Source organism: Phragmites australis, chromosome 17, assembly GCF_958298935.1.
Source record: "Phragmites australis chromosome 17, lpPhrAust1.1, whole genome shotgun sequence".
Lineage (NCBI taxonomy): Eukaryota > Viridiplantae > Streptophyta > Magnoliopsida > Poales > Poaceae > Phragmites > Phragmites australis.
Window position 1 is genome coordinate 29,220,708 of NC_084937.1, and position 16,360 is coordinate 29,237,067.

Below are 16,360 nucleotides of genomic sequence, written 5' to 3' on the forward strand. Positions count from 1 at the left end.
CACGATTCCCGTCACGAATAATTCTCAAAATCACTCTCTTTATAACGAGATTCTCTCTCGTTTCTCTTCGTGATTCCTCTTGAAAAAAAACTGTTGAAGATGAGAGGAAATAAAAGAATGAGAACGGAAAAGAGAATCGAGAAATGAACAAAATGAAAGAAATATAATTGGAGATGTTCTAACAAGAGACCTCAGCAGTTATGAAAAGAAAAAGAATGACCATACTCACTTTGTTTATAAATACTTTGACAGCTTTGATTTTTACTATTCACTTTTCAACTAACACTAGTTTTTCAAATATTTAATTGATTGATATAACATAAGTATCACTTGATATGCTATCAAAAGTACTTTTATAATATAATATGCTTATAAATATTTGCTCATGTATTTATGAAAAAAAACGATGGCCAAACTTCAAATAGTAAAATCAAAATTATCAATTATTTGTAAATAGATGGAGTAATTAGTTGATAATTTTGTACCAAGCCAAATCGTAAAAAAAACTTAAAGACGTCACTACCGAAAAGAGGAGTAGGAGACGCCTTGGTATTGATTCAAGACTCCGTTTGGTTGACAGCTAATTTTATCACATTTTCTGACCTAAGATATTTAAGGTTGATCTCGTCACACTTTTATGGCAAAAAAATTGGCCACATAGCCTTAGCCCTTAGGCAAAGTCTGCTAATATTTTTGTCTATGGCAAGTGGGCCCATAGCCCATAGGCTAAAAAATTACAAAGACTAAGTTGTGGTACCAATTATGCTATTATTAAGACCATCTCTAATTATATTTTCTTCATTTCGTTTCTTTTCCGATTCACTTCGCTGTTCTCGTTCTCTTTATTTTTTTTTATCTCTAACAGCTTCACTTTGAGGGGAATCGCGAAGGAAAAGGAGAGAGAATTTTGTTCTGAAAGGAATGTCTCTGAAAATCCCTTCGTGATGGGAACCGTAAAGCGAAATCGTTGGAGCGCTAAAAAGAAAAAATCCCTTCACGACAAAATTTTCTATCCGCGACGAGAACCCCTTAACATAGTCTAATAAAACTACAATCCGTATAGACCCTCCACCACCTAATTTTAGGACTAGACAAGACATTTTATTTATTATTGGAGAATTCCACTAATTAGCATATTTGGTTGGTAGGAGTCGTCAATTTATTTCTTGTGTTTAATGAGAATCCCACTCATTAACACCGAAAAAAAGAGCTAACAAGACTAAACCTAGATGCAAAGAGAAGGGGAAAAAAAGAGTGATTCTGTAGGGGTTGGGCGGAGGGGAGGTGCCCAGATTACCCTGAGGGGATGCGAACCACTCAACCCGCGCGGCAGGGGTAAAATAGTAACTTCCCGTACCCTCTATCCTTTTCTTCTCTTCCTCCCCCGGCTCCTTTTCTCGTCCGCCTCCATCTCCATCCAACCCTAGCACGCACGCACTTCCTCCCCCAGGTCCCCCTCATGGCCGCCCTCGCTCCTACGTCCAGGCTTCACGCTCGCATCCTCTAGCTCCCAATCGATCCCGCCCGCCGGCCATGGATCCCGCCGAGGACGTCGCCGCCGCGCCGGACTCGTGGGAGACGGCCGACATCGACGGGCCCATGAGCCGCCTCGTCCTCTCCGCGCGCCGCGTCTCCTCCTCGCCGGACCTCGCGGACGACGACCAGGACCACCCGCCACCGACGCTGTCGTCGCCGCAGCACGGCCCGGCCCCCTCGCCTGCGCGCGACGATTTGGTCGATCAGTTCCTCCGGGAGGCGCTCGAGAAGCCGAGGGAGAGGCTCTCTGGTAAAATCCAGACCTTTCTCAACTAGTTTTGCTCCCAATCGATCGCCGAGTTGCATAATTCGGTGATGATTATGCAACACAACTGCTCCTTTTTAAGTGTTGAATCAGGTTACGTTCCAAATTATAGCTTGCTTCTAGGCTCTAGCTGCGTACAAATGTTCTTATGCAGACGTACCAACCTGTGAATGTGATTCCTAGTTTTATGTGCTGTGTCCATGTCGTCTTAAATTCTGCTAGTTAGAGTCTGCGCTGTAGGTGTTTCTGCTTCACCCTACTGGCTTGTTGCGCTAGCTTGATGGCTGCCTCTATAGCTGGGAAATTGTCTACAGTACGCGGTGCGTCATAGCTGCTTAGTCTGTGCCAACATGCCTGGCCCATCTTAACAAACATCACCGGCATCTTAACAAACTGCCTCTTAGTGGCCTGAACAAGAACAATGCTGAATTTGATACAAGCATCGGATAGGAAAATGCTGAACCTAGAATTGTGAACTACGAGTTATTACTGGGGCCCAGCAGTAACACAAGTTCTGAGACGTTTTTTGAAAGCAGCTTTTACGCCTGGTGGTTGGATGGTTCAAGTGCCATTATCTCAATTACTTATGGTACTGGGCTTTGGAGTGTGAACTGTTTTCATTGGCAAGTGCTTTTAGTGATGCTAAATTTTTCGTTTTTTGTCATAATGGTTGCTCAATTTTGTCCCTGGGGTGCTGGAATACATTATCTGCGGGTTACTTATGAGCTGCAATTAGGTTCTTGCATGTGGTTGTCGTATCTTATACGCCAGTCTTATCTTTTTGCAGTGCTAAGAATGGAGCAAGATATTGTGAAGTTTATTAGTGACCCTAGACAGACGCAGTTTGAATTCCAGGGTCTTCCAACTTCGTATCTGCGTCTTGCTGCACACCGCCTGGCACAACATTATTTCCTCCAGTCCATTGCTATACCAGACAACAGTTTGCCTGATGGAACTGGTTCTCGTATTATCCTCCGTAAAACGTCGTCTGAGTGCCGATTGCCTGCTGTCCGCCTTGCAGATATTCCAGTTAATCTGCCACAAGAAGAAAGCAGCTCTGTAGCCAAAGTAGCTATTAAGCAGAGGCCTCAAAAGAATTTCCATAGCAATCACAGTTTGAGTGCTCACTCTTCTAGAGACAACCTTCAGAAAAGTGTCGAAGAAAGAAAAGAGGAATACAACAAGGCACGTGCACGGATATTTAACAACAGTAGTAGCATCAATGCTGCTGATGGAAGGCCGGTTGATGAAGTGACTTTGCCCAATACTCTACATAGGTCCACTTCGTTGGAGTTGAACTCGAGCAATAGGTTGGGTCAAGGGGCTGAAATTACTCTTGAAAGGAGTTTGACTACCACTTCAGCTAGCAGCAGGACAAATAGAAGCAAGATCGAGAAGGAGCCTGCAGTCAATAGAAACCGGCAAAACAATAGGGTTGCAATTTTCCGAGATCGTGAGTCAGAACGCAAAGACCCTGATTATGACAGAAGCTATGACAGGTCTGTTTCTCGTAACACACCTGTTTCCTGCTATCTACCTCGGGAAATTCCTTTTGTTGACTGTTTCTTATACTAGTGTATTTTTACAATCCTTCTGCTGCATAGTTTCTTATATATTGCATGACTCTGCTTTTTAGTTTGGTAAGTTGACTCCTACGTCGTTTAACTATCGCCCTAAAGGCTTAAACTATCAAAGCTATCTAGCAATCTGTCAGTTTGATTGCTAATGATGGGATGTCAGTGCAAGATGCCAACAAGAGGAGACATGTGTTACAAAATGAAGTGTGTAATTTTGAAATTTTCATACTAAAACCTTCTGATGTACACCTTTCCAGTGAAGACGATTAAGCTACTCTGACTTATATTTCAATCTTTTTCTCCTTGTTCACTGGGATAGGCACACAATGTTTTTCACTAACTCTGAATGACTTTACAGGTATATGCAAAGATTCGATCCTGGATTTGGATTTAATGGGGGACCATACACCATTCAACCTCTGTATGCCCCTGCTGTTACCTACAACACTGAATTCCCCCAGCTTGGCTCAGCACATAGATCTCCTGTTGCTGTTGAGCAGCAACCTCGGCCAATAGCTCAGCACATTCCTGGGTCCTGGTCAGCCGCACAAGCACCCAATGCAATCGGCTATGGGCCTCCAGATGGTGCCATGGCACCTTACAGTCCTGGTAACGCTGGTGCTCCTGTGAGGTCGTCTGTTTTCATGCATGCTCCACAGCAATATGCCATGCCTTCACGCCCAGGAGTCCCATTTGTACATCCACAGGAATCCATGCGACCACTTGCACAGGTTTGTATATGAATTTTTTATCCTCGGTGATATGCTTATCCTCCATCCTGAGTTCATATCTACTAGACTATCATTATAGAGGCTTATTACCGGAGTATGTGTCTGGTGGCTTGCTTCTTTAGTGGCATAATCTGCTTCTAGACATCATATTGCACAGTATTTAACTTGCACTTGTGTATTTTAATATTTGTATTCATGGACGCTCAACTGTATTGTAAAGCGTGTAATTTTGAATCAAGTAAAAATCCTAAGATGCACTTATTAAATTTGCCTATTGCCTGACACATCATTTGTTTTTCGGTGCAGACTCACCAACAACAACAATCGGAAGCTAGTTTGCGCTTAGCCCGGCCCCGGTAAGGGGCCTGGGCATGCCTGCACCTGCCAGCGTACTCTCAACATGTCTAAATTGGATGGGATATTCGATACATTTTTCGCTGGCGGATGGTTGCAGGCGTAAAAGAACCGAGAAGAGCAGGGCAGAGGCTTTCATCTGCTTGATCTTGCCAGCTTCTGTGTTCTCGGTGTTGTTGCTCCCTGCATGTTGAGATGCAGGAGGGGCACCTTGTACTCATATCCTTGAAGCAAAATGAAGGTTGTTGGACGGACCTCTAGTCCAATGCCTAATAGATGATAAGAAGTGAAGAGCGGGACCGGTCAGCTTCGTGGTCTCTTTCCAAACTTCTTTCTCGGCGCTCTTGCTTGTGCCTTGCAGATTGCGATGCTGGAAGGGCTGATCGTGCTGCTTACTCCTTTGGATGGACTCTGGATTTGAAGGACCACGAATGTGGGAGGGAAAGATTGGGATCGGCCAGTATGTGGATATACTATCAGGACGTGGGTCAGTCCGATTCCCGTTGCTATTCTTTCTACTTAAAGCTCGATCCTTGCCACTTGGTAACAAAGATGGAATACATGCTGCTTCTGACTCCCATCGGACAAGGCACTTCCTCTTATTGCTGGCTGTAGCCGAGCGGGCACTCTTGAAGCGGCTTCAAGTCAGAGGAGGTGGAATGAAGACGGCGTCTTTGTTGGTGTTGCCTAGCGCAGCCGTGGCAGCCTTGCCGGCAGAGGCGCGCACAGGATTTGAAACTGGCAGCTGATACGGAGTTGCTCTCGTGGCTGTGTTGTTTTAAGATGAGTTGTAGTGAGTGTTGTGTTGTACATCGGTATTAGTTGAACAGGTAGTATGCGAAGCAACGACTCTAGATGCTAAACTAAGATGACGACGACTACGAAGTATGCATGCTACATTGATATAAGTACGTAATGGTTTGGGGTGTGTATATACCTGTTGTGTTTGAGGTGATCCATTTCATTACAGTGAATCATGGAGGACCACTTGCTCGGGGATCTTCTTCCACCTGTCTATCCAAAACAGGCGCTCATAAGGAACTGTTTGCGAAAACGAAGTATTCTATTGATAATAAAGTCTGTCTTTACATGCAGTTTATTATGTTAATCGTTTATAGAAACGAAGTATTCTGTATGCGGTTTTTTATGTGAATTACTTATGATAATAGAGCTATTTATATATGTGATTCATATAAGGAATCGTCTGTAAAAATTAATTTTCACAGACGGTCCACAAATGTACTGGACCTCAGCTTATTACTTAGATAGATTATTATATGAATCATATGTAGAAATAAATAGTAGGATATTTAAAAAATAGTTTTATAGTAGTGATTAAAGACTAATTCAGTCTTAATTTCAACTAAAGATGTCCAAATGTATCGTACCTACTTGGCCGGCCCGAGGCACGGTACTGAAGGCACGGTACGACCCGATCACCGATGGATCGGGTCGGCACGGCACGAGGCCACGGGTCGTGCCTAGGCTGAGCGCGTGGCACGACGGGCCGGCCCGGTCGAGTCGGGTCGGCACGGGCACGACCCAGTACAGCCCGGCACGGCACGCAAATGGTCGATTATTTTGTATTTTATATATATATTTTTTTAATTTTTATCTATTTTTTTAATTTTTATCTATTTTTTATATAATTTTTTATATTTTTTTCATTTTCTATATATATTTTTATCTATTTCGGCCTGTCGGACCGTTGGGCCGAAATCGTGTCTAGACCGGCCCGTCACGGCACGGTCACCGACGGGTCGTGTCGTGGACCGAGGGGAGGCACGCGGACCGATACAGCACGACCCGTTACAGTAGGTGAACCGTTCGGACCGTGCCGTAGCCGGGCCGTGCCGAACCGGGTCGGCTCGAATAGCTCGTTTGGCCATGTTTAACCCCAGCCAACAGCAGCAGGATCAGCTGTTGAGTCATCATGTCCTGAAGCGTCCAAGTAGCTGCTAGGAGTAGGGAAGGATCATCTGTAACCGATGAGAGAGAGAGAGGGAGTTTGTCTTGAACGCATGGACACTTTCTCCATTCCACCCAGTCCTAGCTGGAGCAAGAGCATGAGGCGACGGGATCCTCTATAGTACTATAAAAGAATTAAAAGTTACTGACATGTAGACCCGCTCTCCCCACACGGTCCACATATTAGTGACTTTTAATGTCCTTTACAGTACTGCAGAGGATCTATGTTCGAGCATGAGTGTAGCATGGCAGGCAATTTATCGGTTTGAGTTGATATGTATATTTTAACTATATAAAATATAAGTTGGTTCCGTGTCATCTCGTGTGTCTCCTACTCTATGTCCATCTAGCAAAAAATATTTAAAATTTAAATAATTTATTTATTTTTACTATCCACCTTCATCCTCTAGCCTCCCCACCTGTTACCGGTTATAGATATATTATTCGTTTTACTAATGAAAATAAACAAAAAAATTAAAAGAGAAATTAGTGGGTAATCTTTTCCTACATTTTAGGATCATATTTAAAATCAAACTACGATATCGATCTCTACGTATTCATTCGATAATGCATCTATGACACATCCGTATCTCCATATTTTAAATTTATACTTAATGTTATTATATCCAATATTTATGTTTCGTTATAACGCGCGAATATATCACGGTGACGCAGCTTCATATTTTTTCTTTTCCTCAACTCTTGAGATTAGGATAAGTTCGTTTTGGGCTGTCGAGAAAACGAACAATCAAATGGGCCAAGATTTTCAGCCCGTCGATCTGTCGGCCCACAAAAGCCTCGGACGGAGATCTAACGGCTGCCAGCAGCTGAGGAAGCACCCAGAGTTGGATCGAGGATTTCGCCACGCCGCCCTCTCGCTCGTCCGCAAGCCCTAGCAGAGCAGCAGTCAGGTGGGCATCTGCCTCTCCTCCGATTTCCATCGGATTTGCTCTCCCTTCTTGACCAATCTTTGCATCCTTTCTTCAGGAGGAGGGGTTCAGTGGTCGGCAGCAGCCATGAGGTGCCTACCTTCCACCAATCTTTACATGATTACATCCTTTGCTCTTCTTGAGCTTGCTTCTCGTGCGATGCATGTTTTTGTTTGATTACCTCGCTCAAGTAGCAGGGCTACAGATCCTTAGGATATAGTTTAGTACCTTTCGCTCACAGCAAATTGTGCATAGCGATAACAGTTTTTAATATAAGGAGGGAAGTAGTGAAAGATGCGTGGATTGGGTAAACAAGACTTCACTTAAAATCATCCTGGATGTACTTGAATCATGATAGAATTAGTACTATACAGTAGTACTGGACTGTTACATTACTTCTGAATTCTAAGGATTAAATAAAGCCAAGCTCCTGTACTAGAGAAATGGCTTATTGGCTATCTGCAATCTGAGGTGTAACTGTTGCCGTTCATTGCCCTGTGATTTTTGGGGGAGATATTTATCTTTTGCACGATTGATAACCATGGTAAATTCATGCTGAAACTTGGCCCTAATAGCTGCAAGTATTTATCTTGTACATACTGCATTTGGTTGATCTTTGACATTTTGTAATCTTTTTGACACTTGCATGCTTTGCAGTAAGTTGCAAACTGAGGTCCTGAAGGATGCCATCTCCCAGGTTGTTGCTGAGGCCAGAGAGAAGAACAGAAAGTTTACAGAGACCATTGAGCTCCAGATCGGCCTCAAGAACTATGATCCGCAAAAGGACAAGCGTTTCAGCGGCTCCGTTAAGCTGCCCCATATCCCTCGTCCCAAGATGAAGGTCTGCATGCTTGGTGATGCACAGCATGTGGGGGAGGTATGGCTCTGATAGTGCTGCTGTGGATATATCATTTCCCCACTGCACAAAATGCCGATGTTATTGAAGTGTAACTGTCGAAATGTGGTTGAACCGTCTTCTCACTACAATATCTGGCTATTATGAGAAGTGACTGATTTTACAGCATGTCAGTATCCATGCCATATGCTACTAAACCTGTAAACTGCTTGAAATTGTATCTCAAAGTTTTAACCTTTTATAAATAGTGTTTTCTGCATAAAGCTGTGGTTTTCAGTTCTGGTGTTGCTTGTTCTTCTGTTTGCAGGCTGAGAAGATCGGTCTTGATTACATGGATGTTGAAGCTCTTAAGAAAATGAACAAGAACAAGAAGCTTGTTAAGAAGCTTGCCAAGAAGTACCATGCTTTCTTAGCGTCCGAGGCTATTATCAAGCAGATTCCTCGTCTCCTTGGTCCTGGTCTCAACAAGGCAGGCAAGTGTTCTTATCTGTTATCTTGTGGTTGTTGCCCTTCATGGTTAGCACGAGCTCTATTATTGGTTGATGTTGCTATCTGCCCCTTTTATCTTTACTATTGATTTGTTAAGTGTGATGAGTTTGTTTTTTTCTGTGAAGAAAATATATCCATTTGCCGCATCTTGTGAGTACATTTTCTGTTGCGTGCAACACCTGAATGACATTAGTTTAGCATATGCCCATATGAAGATATGGTTGAATAGTGTTTTTGTACGTTGCAGTTCCACATGTCAAGGTTTTGCACCTACCTTGTTGGATCTTGCTGGTCTATTTGATATGCCAAACTTACTAAGTAGCGGAAGTTCATTTCATTTTTAACTGGGACCTGCAGTTTTGTATTTGTGCTTTTATAGGCTCTATTTTTAATACACCTTAGTTAACGTCGTATACATATATCACGTCAGATTCCCTGTCTCATGTCATTAACACCTTTGACATCCTGGTTATTGATAAGTGTGTTCTGATGGCATGACAGGCAAGTTCCCAACTTTGGTTAGTCATCAGGAGTCTCTGGAATCGAAGGTAAATGAGACGAAAGCTACGGTGAAGTTCCAGCTCAAGAAGGTTCTTTGCATGGGTGTCGCTGTGGGTAACCTGTCGATGGAGGAGAAGCAGATCCAGCAAAACATCCAAATGAGTGTCAACTTCCTGGTTTCGTTGCTGAAGAAGAACTGGCAGAACGTGAGTCCTGTTCGACCTCTCCCCCTTTTTGTTGCATCTTCTGTATCCACATCAAGTTAAGTATTAGCTGACTGAGCAAAGACCGTAACTAAACAGAAGTTGACTTGGGCTGTGGTGTTTATTTTGCAGGTGAGGTGCCTGTACATCAAGAGCACCATGGGGAAGCCAAACCGAGTCTTCTAAGTTGCTGTGTCCGTGCCGTTTAATACAGATAAACGTAGTTGAGTTTGTCATGGATATGTTTACGCCTTAATCTATCGTACTGTTATGAGTTTTTGTGTCTGTTCAAGTGAACAAGGGACAAGTACTGTGCCTTTCTGGTAGTGTTTTTCCTCTCTGTGTACGATATGCTGCATGATCCATGTTGTGATGCCCCAAGTCTTGCCTGGACCACCGTTGTATCAGATTACATACATGCGATGCGATGCAGAGCCAGAGCAGAAGTTGTACCTCAAAATACTAGTGTTGTTGCCTCAGGCTACACGCGATGCGTCGTGTGCTGTTGTTAACTATAACATAAATCGATAAATAAGAATATTGCCTCCCTAAGAAAGTTTGGTTTGTTGTCCCAATAAAATTTTGTCGAGAAGTCGACGACACGAGAGAGAGAGAGAGAGAGAGAGAGAGACCCTGTCGTCATTTGTTCGTGATGACCCGAATTCTAGCGTTGCAAGGTGCTAAATTGCCTGTCTCTTGAACTGCACTGCCAAACCTACCTTGTGCTGTAGATAATGGGATCGGTTAATTGTGTTTGCTTACAATATTTCAGAAGAATCAAATGGACCTCTCTGAGTGGATCAGGTGGAAAGTTCTTAGCCAAAACCCTTGTTTAGCACTAGCTCATGTGCTGCCATATTGATTTTATGGGGATGTATATAATTCCAAATGGTGCTATGTAGGCAGATAATAACAAGATCAAGTCAGTTTATTACGATATTTATACTACTAATGTCATTTCCCCTTTTGTCGTTGTGACTAAAATTTAGACAACCCTACTGTTGCAAAATTGTACATTTCCTAGAATTTAATGGTCCTCTTCGACATGTAATAGAAAATTTCTTTTAAAAAAACTGACGCTATTATTTATCAGACTATAATGCAACTAAGTAGCGCTGCTGATTTCTGCGAGAATCCAAAATTACACACAAATATTATCTCAAATTGAGCACAATTTTCGTTACAGGACGAAGCTAGGAAAGTGCTGGAAAATGCCCTGGGGCAGAAAAAGACAGTTTGAGAAATGGGGCGTGGAAGTTGAAAGGAGGCTGCAAAGGGGCCGGCCTGGAGGTCCTGCTGCTGTTAAGTTCCCAACCTAAATGTCTGCTAACTATTGCTCAACTTGCCTTGCAGTTTTTCCTGATTGCGAACTTCAATGCACTGATAGCAGCTGTTGTCAATTCACTGTTGGTTGTGCTGCGTCAAATACGGCGTGCACTCTCCTTTGTAGCTCACTGTGTTTTCCAGGGCTCATCGGTTCCAAGGTCTGAACCAATATCGAGTGACCTGGACAGCGGCAACCTGGCTGGAGCGCCTGTGAAAGATGGAGTCAGAATGTCAGCGAAAGAAAGAGTAGTAAGGAAATGGGGAATGGACTGAAGTAGAACACAGTTCTGTATTGTGAGCTATAGTCTTGTTCACAGTTTTGCAATCACTGTTACCACAGCTGTTTGCCATGTTTTTGTTCGAGATGAAAATCACAAAAGTCCCGATTTAGTGTTTGTCAATGACACCTTGGTAATTCCACAGTTTCCTGTAGCTAATGATTGATCCGAGCTCTGAAATTTAGCCACTATAGTGAAAGCAAGGCATTTTTACACCAGCTTCGCCTACTCAGTTTGAACTTATGAAGCAGGAGAACGAGCTCTGCTTTTATTGAAAGCAAAATGACAGGTTTATATGCACCACATCACCAGATACATCAGTAAGTAGATCAGGAGGCACACCGGCCAAGCTGGGAGCTCTAGAGACACACAATAGCAACATGCCGGCACTAGTTCAATAGGAAACATTGTGCACAAGACACGCCAACCATTCTCGGGTTCTAGAGATATATAAACACAGAGTATACATATCAAACAAGTTATAGCCTGACAACATCAGATTGGATAATATCACTCGGCTGGAAGTTGATGCACCACTTCACGAGATGATCAAGAGCCGGGTCAAGCATTTCCTGTCGCCCACCTTGAGTAAGATTTTTCAGCTCTGCAAATAAGAAAGACCTTTAAGTAGACTATCAATCAGCTTGTTGGGAAAGACCTTTTCGATCGTCATCTTGTTACGGGCACACCACAACGTCCAGTGAAACCTGAAAAAAAGAAAAGACACAATTTTGTAGGTATATTCAGATTATGTACGAACCGACCAGAAGCAAGGTCATCAATGGCTCTGGGTTGATCCACCCAGTCAAAACACTCTCTGATCATACTCCATATGAACTTAGTAAGGACACACTAGAAGAAAATATGCTCAACAGTTTCCTTTTTGCCACATAGACAGCAAAACTCGCTGCCCTTCCGGCCTCTACGTTTTAACAAGGTAGCAGTTTGGAGTCTCTCATTGAACATTTGCCAGAGAAAGATCTTAATCTTGTGAGGGACCTTGCATTTTCATAACCTCTCACTAATCTTGCTTCTTATCCCTCTGTCAAGGATAAACCAGTAAAGGGACTTGGTTGTGAAAGACTTGGACTTCTCCAAAGCCCGGTGGAAAAGCCCAGTGGACTTCATCAACCAAATTATCCAACTTAATGGAGTTCATCAAAGACTTCAACTCCCCATACCTCCCTAATTCAAGGGGGGTCAAAGCCCTTCTGAAGTTAATTCGGAAAGTACCATCCTTGAAGTCATCGGCCACCATGGTCGAAGTGTCGGAGATCATTTTGAATAGCTCAGGGAATTGGATCTTAAGAGGGGTATCCAGTATCCAAGTGTCAGTCCAAAAACTAGTCAATTTTTCATTGTGCACCTTGTATGTAGCACCCTAATAGAAAAGGTGTTTGACTTTGTGCAGCCCTTGCCAGAACTATGAGGAACCTTTGCTCTTAGAGCTAAAGAAGTCCCCATTCCTCATGTATTTTGCTCTAAGGAGCCTGCACCACAGTGCATCCTCATATGTTAGGATTTTTCAAATCTATTTCACCATTAAACATGGATTCATCACTTGTGTGTTCATAATTCACAGATCTCCTTAGTCTTTTGGTCTGCAGGCGGCCTCCCATTTAATCATATGGTACTGAAGTTGTCTTGGGCCCCTCTTAAGAAGAATTTGGATATGATAGTATCCATCCTATCATGGGTTCCAGTGTGCATGAGGTAGAAGCCTATTGAGTACATGGGGAGGCTGCTTAAACATGTGTTGGTCAAAACAAGTCTTCCCTCTGAAAACACGTTCTTCCCTTTCCAAGGATCCAGCCTTTTCTGCAACTTTTGCACCAAAGGGACAAAAGCAATCAGCCCAAGACGCTGATCGGCAATAGGGATGCCAAGATACTTAATAGGGAGGGCCCCTAATTTACAATTGAGCATATTGACAACTTTCTCTTTAGTTTCTCCGTCGACCCCAAAAACAAAAGTCTCGCTTTTGTGGAAATTGATTTTGAGGCTTGACATTCATTCAAAACAGTATAAGATTATCTTCAGGTTTAGTATGATATTAAGTCAATTATGATCACTGTATCGTCAGCATATTACACATGGGTGATTCCTCCTTAGATAACATGGTCCATTAATCCTGAGACGATGCCTCTATCTCTAGCCTTATGCATCATTGAGCCCAAGACGAACTTATGAAGCCTTTTGATTTGTATTTTGAAGTGTTTACTCGTAACTTTTGTGATTCATTCTGGAAGGTCTCCTAAACCTGTAAGGCCTGGCTCTTTCTTTTTTTGAGGGATGGCCTGGCTCTTTCACAGCCAAATATTTTCTTTATTTATTTGAGAAGCTTTGGCTGTTTCTTCTATTAAACCTGCCAGGCCTGACTCTTGTAGCATCTGAAGATGATTCATAGGCTGCTTCATGTGGATGATTTGTAGTCATGTTTCATAGTTCCATGTGTTCACATTAACATGTAATGCCATTGGAAAAGAAAGATGAACATTTGGGGTTTCACTAGGGTCTGCTTAAAAACCGTCAGTTCCCAACATAACTCATAAGCAACGTCAACCTTCTAAATATTTTTCAATTAGTGCCACTCAGACCTTCCAAATAAATAACAAAACCTTGACTGGCAGATGAACAGATTATACCGTTTGATCAAGGCCTCGTGAGTAATGTTTTCATCCATATTGACTAACCCAAAAATGATTGTCCAAGGAACACATAGACAAATTGCATATGAAGAATTTATGAAGTTTTAGAATTTTTTTTACAGTACAGAGACACCTAAAAAAGAGGTAAACAGCACACTCGATTTCAATAGCAAAACAACATGTCCAATGCACGATTCCAGTAGAGGTTGAATACAGCCAACAATTTCCCACTAACTTATTTCCAGCATCGACCATAAAAACATCATTTTATCATGTGCTAAACTTCTAATTGCACTACCAGAAGCTGAAAACTGATAGCGGAAGGACAAATGCATTATACAACAGCATATCAAGTCTACAAAAAAATTTGCAGTACAGAGGCAACATCGAGCACAAAGCACATACAACTACCAACATGAACACCGAATATTCCGGTTCTGTGCGCAACTATCACATCAGCAGAAAAGTTAATTGTTGTTCTCCTTGGCATCATCAGCTAGAGCATTTTCGTTCTGCGGATGAGGCTCTTTATCTAATTTCCTTCTGAAAGTGCATCTAGGCCCCCTAAGTGGGTTTTGGCTTATTGATGACAAAACGATTAAAGAACTAACATGCTTTGTGAGTATTGAACAGGTATGAGCATTAGTTGTGAAGGTAAATGACGTTTGACGCCCGTCGAAACAATTGAAGAATCAACAAAGGATACAAGATAGGGCTTAAATTCTTTTTACTTTTGAAATTGAGTCTAGGATAGATTTTTTCCTAGATGGATGGATTCATTTGCTTGATTAGTGTCTCAATGCTCAAGAGATCCTTTAGAATCACCCAATTGAGAGACACATTCACTCACGGACACGAAACTCTTTCTGAAAATCTTCAGAGTCCGGAGTCTCCGGTGTTCACCGGATACTCCGGTACTCAGCATTCAGCCGGAGTCTCCGAGTTAGCCTCCGGCAGAGAGTCTCGGTTACGGTTTAATCTTTTCAAGAAAAAGACCGGAGTCTCCGGTGTTCACCGGATACTCCGGTAAAATGTTTAGTGTGCAGTCGGAGTCTCCGTGGTCGACTCCGGCAGAGGCTCTCGGTTAGCTTTTAATCTTTTTGATAAAAAGTAGTAAAGACCGGAGTCTCCGGTGTTCACCGGATACTCCGGTACCTGGAGATGCCGGAGGATCCGGCTAGTCTCCGGACTTAGTCTGTTTTGGAAAATCTGTCAGGACCGGAGACTCCGGTGTTCACCGGAGACTCCGGTAATTAAACAGAACTGTAACAGCTAGTTCTGACACGTTCGTGACCGTTCTGACGCCGTTTTTGAAATTAGGACCGGAGACTCCGGTGTACACCGGATACTCCGGTAAGCTCTGACAAAAACAGTAACGACTAGTCTGTGAGAGAGGGCTATAAATACCCCCTCTCACCATAGCATTTAGAGCTTGTTGTGGCTGGGTTCCTTGAGACCTCTTGAGCACTTTAAGAGCATTCAAAGCCCCTCCAATCATCTCTAGAGCCAAATTTGCACAAATTTGAGAGTGTGTGTTTGGAGAGGGTTCAAGCCACTTGAGCATTGATTTCTTCATCGAGCATTTACTGCGATCATCTCCTTTGAAGCTTTGGGTTTCTAGAAGGAAAGGAGTCGCCCGAAGAGCACCCAAAACTTGTGATGTGCCTCGGGAAGTTTGTAAGCATCTTCATATTGAGTAAGAATTTCTAGCTTGATCTTTGTGGTCGCTAGAAGAGGATAGGGTTGGAGAAGACCCGGCTCTTTGTGAGCTCCTCAACGGAGACGTAGGCACTTCTTTGTGAGGTAGCCGAACTCCGAGATATATTCTCGTGTTCTTACTTGTGAAACTTACTTGATCGTGTGCATTTGGTAATTTATCATTTAAATTTCTATAGTATCAATCTTGCTAGTTTTATTTGTTATTCTAGCTTAGTAATATCTACTTGACCTAGTGCAACTCATAGAATCTAGCTGTGGTCTTTAGTTCAAATTTATTCTGAAATTTCCTGTCAAGCCGGAGACTCCGGACTAGACCGGATACTCCGGATCATACCGGAGTATCCGGACTTCACCGGAATATCCGGCAGTTTAATCCGCTGTTTTTAGTTTTAAATTTCAGAAAAGCCTATTCACCCCCCCTCTAGGCACTTTCACCTTCTTTTTTCCTTTTGTTGTTTGCTTGCTTCTGATCTTCGACCTGCATTTTTGTTTCTAAACTCTGGAACAAAAAAAAAAGATGACAAAGGAAATGAGATCAGACAGATGATTACAAAAGACAGAAAGAATAGTATGGACACTCGGATGTATTGGCTCATTGACAAAACAATCATGAAAAAACTATTACAAAATGGAATGGGATCTCCTTAACGTAGAAAAATGAAATAAGTCAGGCAGCCAAGTGCACAAGCTTAAACCAAAAGAAGCCCAATACACAAGGATGGAACAATCCATGAACTTATCGGTAACAACCTTTATGCTCCCAAATGCACCAAGACAGTGAAACTTAATCAAGTATAGCAATGAGTAAAAGTGCATGCTGTTTCACCCTGCATTCACTTTACATATTGTGTACCCATGGAGCATCTAGCAGGATGATAAGTTGATAACAGGATGAATGTAACTAAGACTGACCTTGCAGCGAAGTCCTAAGGGGCTCTACAAACTCTGAAAACTCCATCTCATCAAGCGCCTTGAGGATG

General features: G+C 42.7%; 1 protein-coding gene and 1 pseudogene across 1 annotated transcript; one reads left to right on the forward strand and one right to left on the reverse strand.

Moving 5' to 3' along the window:
* Nucleotides 1-1,384: 1,384 nt before the first annotated feature.
* LOC133897069 (uncharacterized) lies at nt 1,385-9,732 on the forward strand. Its single transcript, XM_062337643.1, has 11 exons — nt 1,385-1,786; nt 2,589-3,300; nt 3,737-4,109; nt 4,416-4,467; nt 4,825-4,923; nt 7,244-7,342; nt 7,419-7,452; nt 8,018-8,237; nt 8,524-8,689; nt 9,207-9,412; nt 9,542-9,732. Exons 1-11 carry the CDS (start codon nt 1,534-1,536, stop codon nt 9,593-9,595), a joined length of 2,268 nt encoding a protein of 755 aa, XP_062193627.1. The 5' UTR covers nt 1,385-1,533; the 3' UTR covers nt 9,596-9,732.
* A 1,688-nt stretch (nt 9,733-11,420) lies between these two features.
* The window catches only part of LOC133897615 (DNA polymerase II subunit B4-like), a 5,916-nt pseudogene continuing 976 nt past the window's right edge, over nt 11,421-16,360 (reverse strand).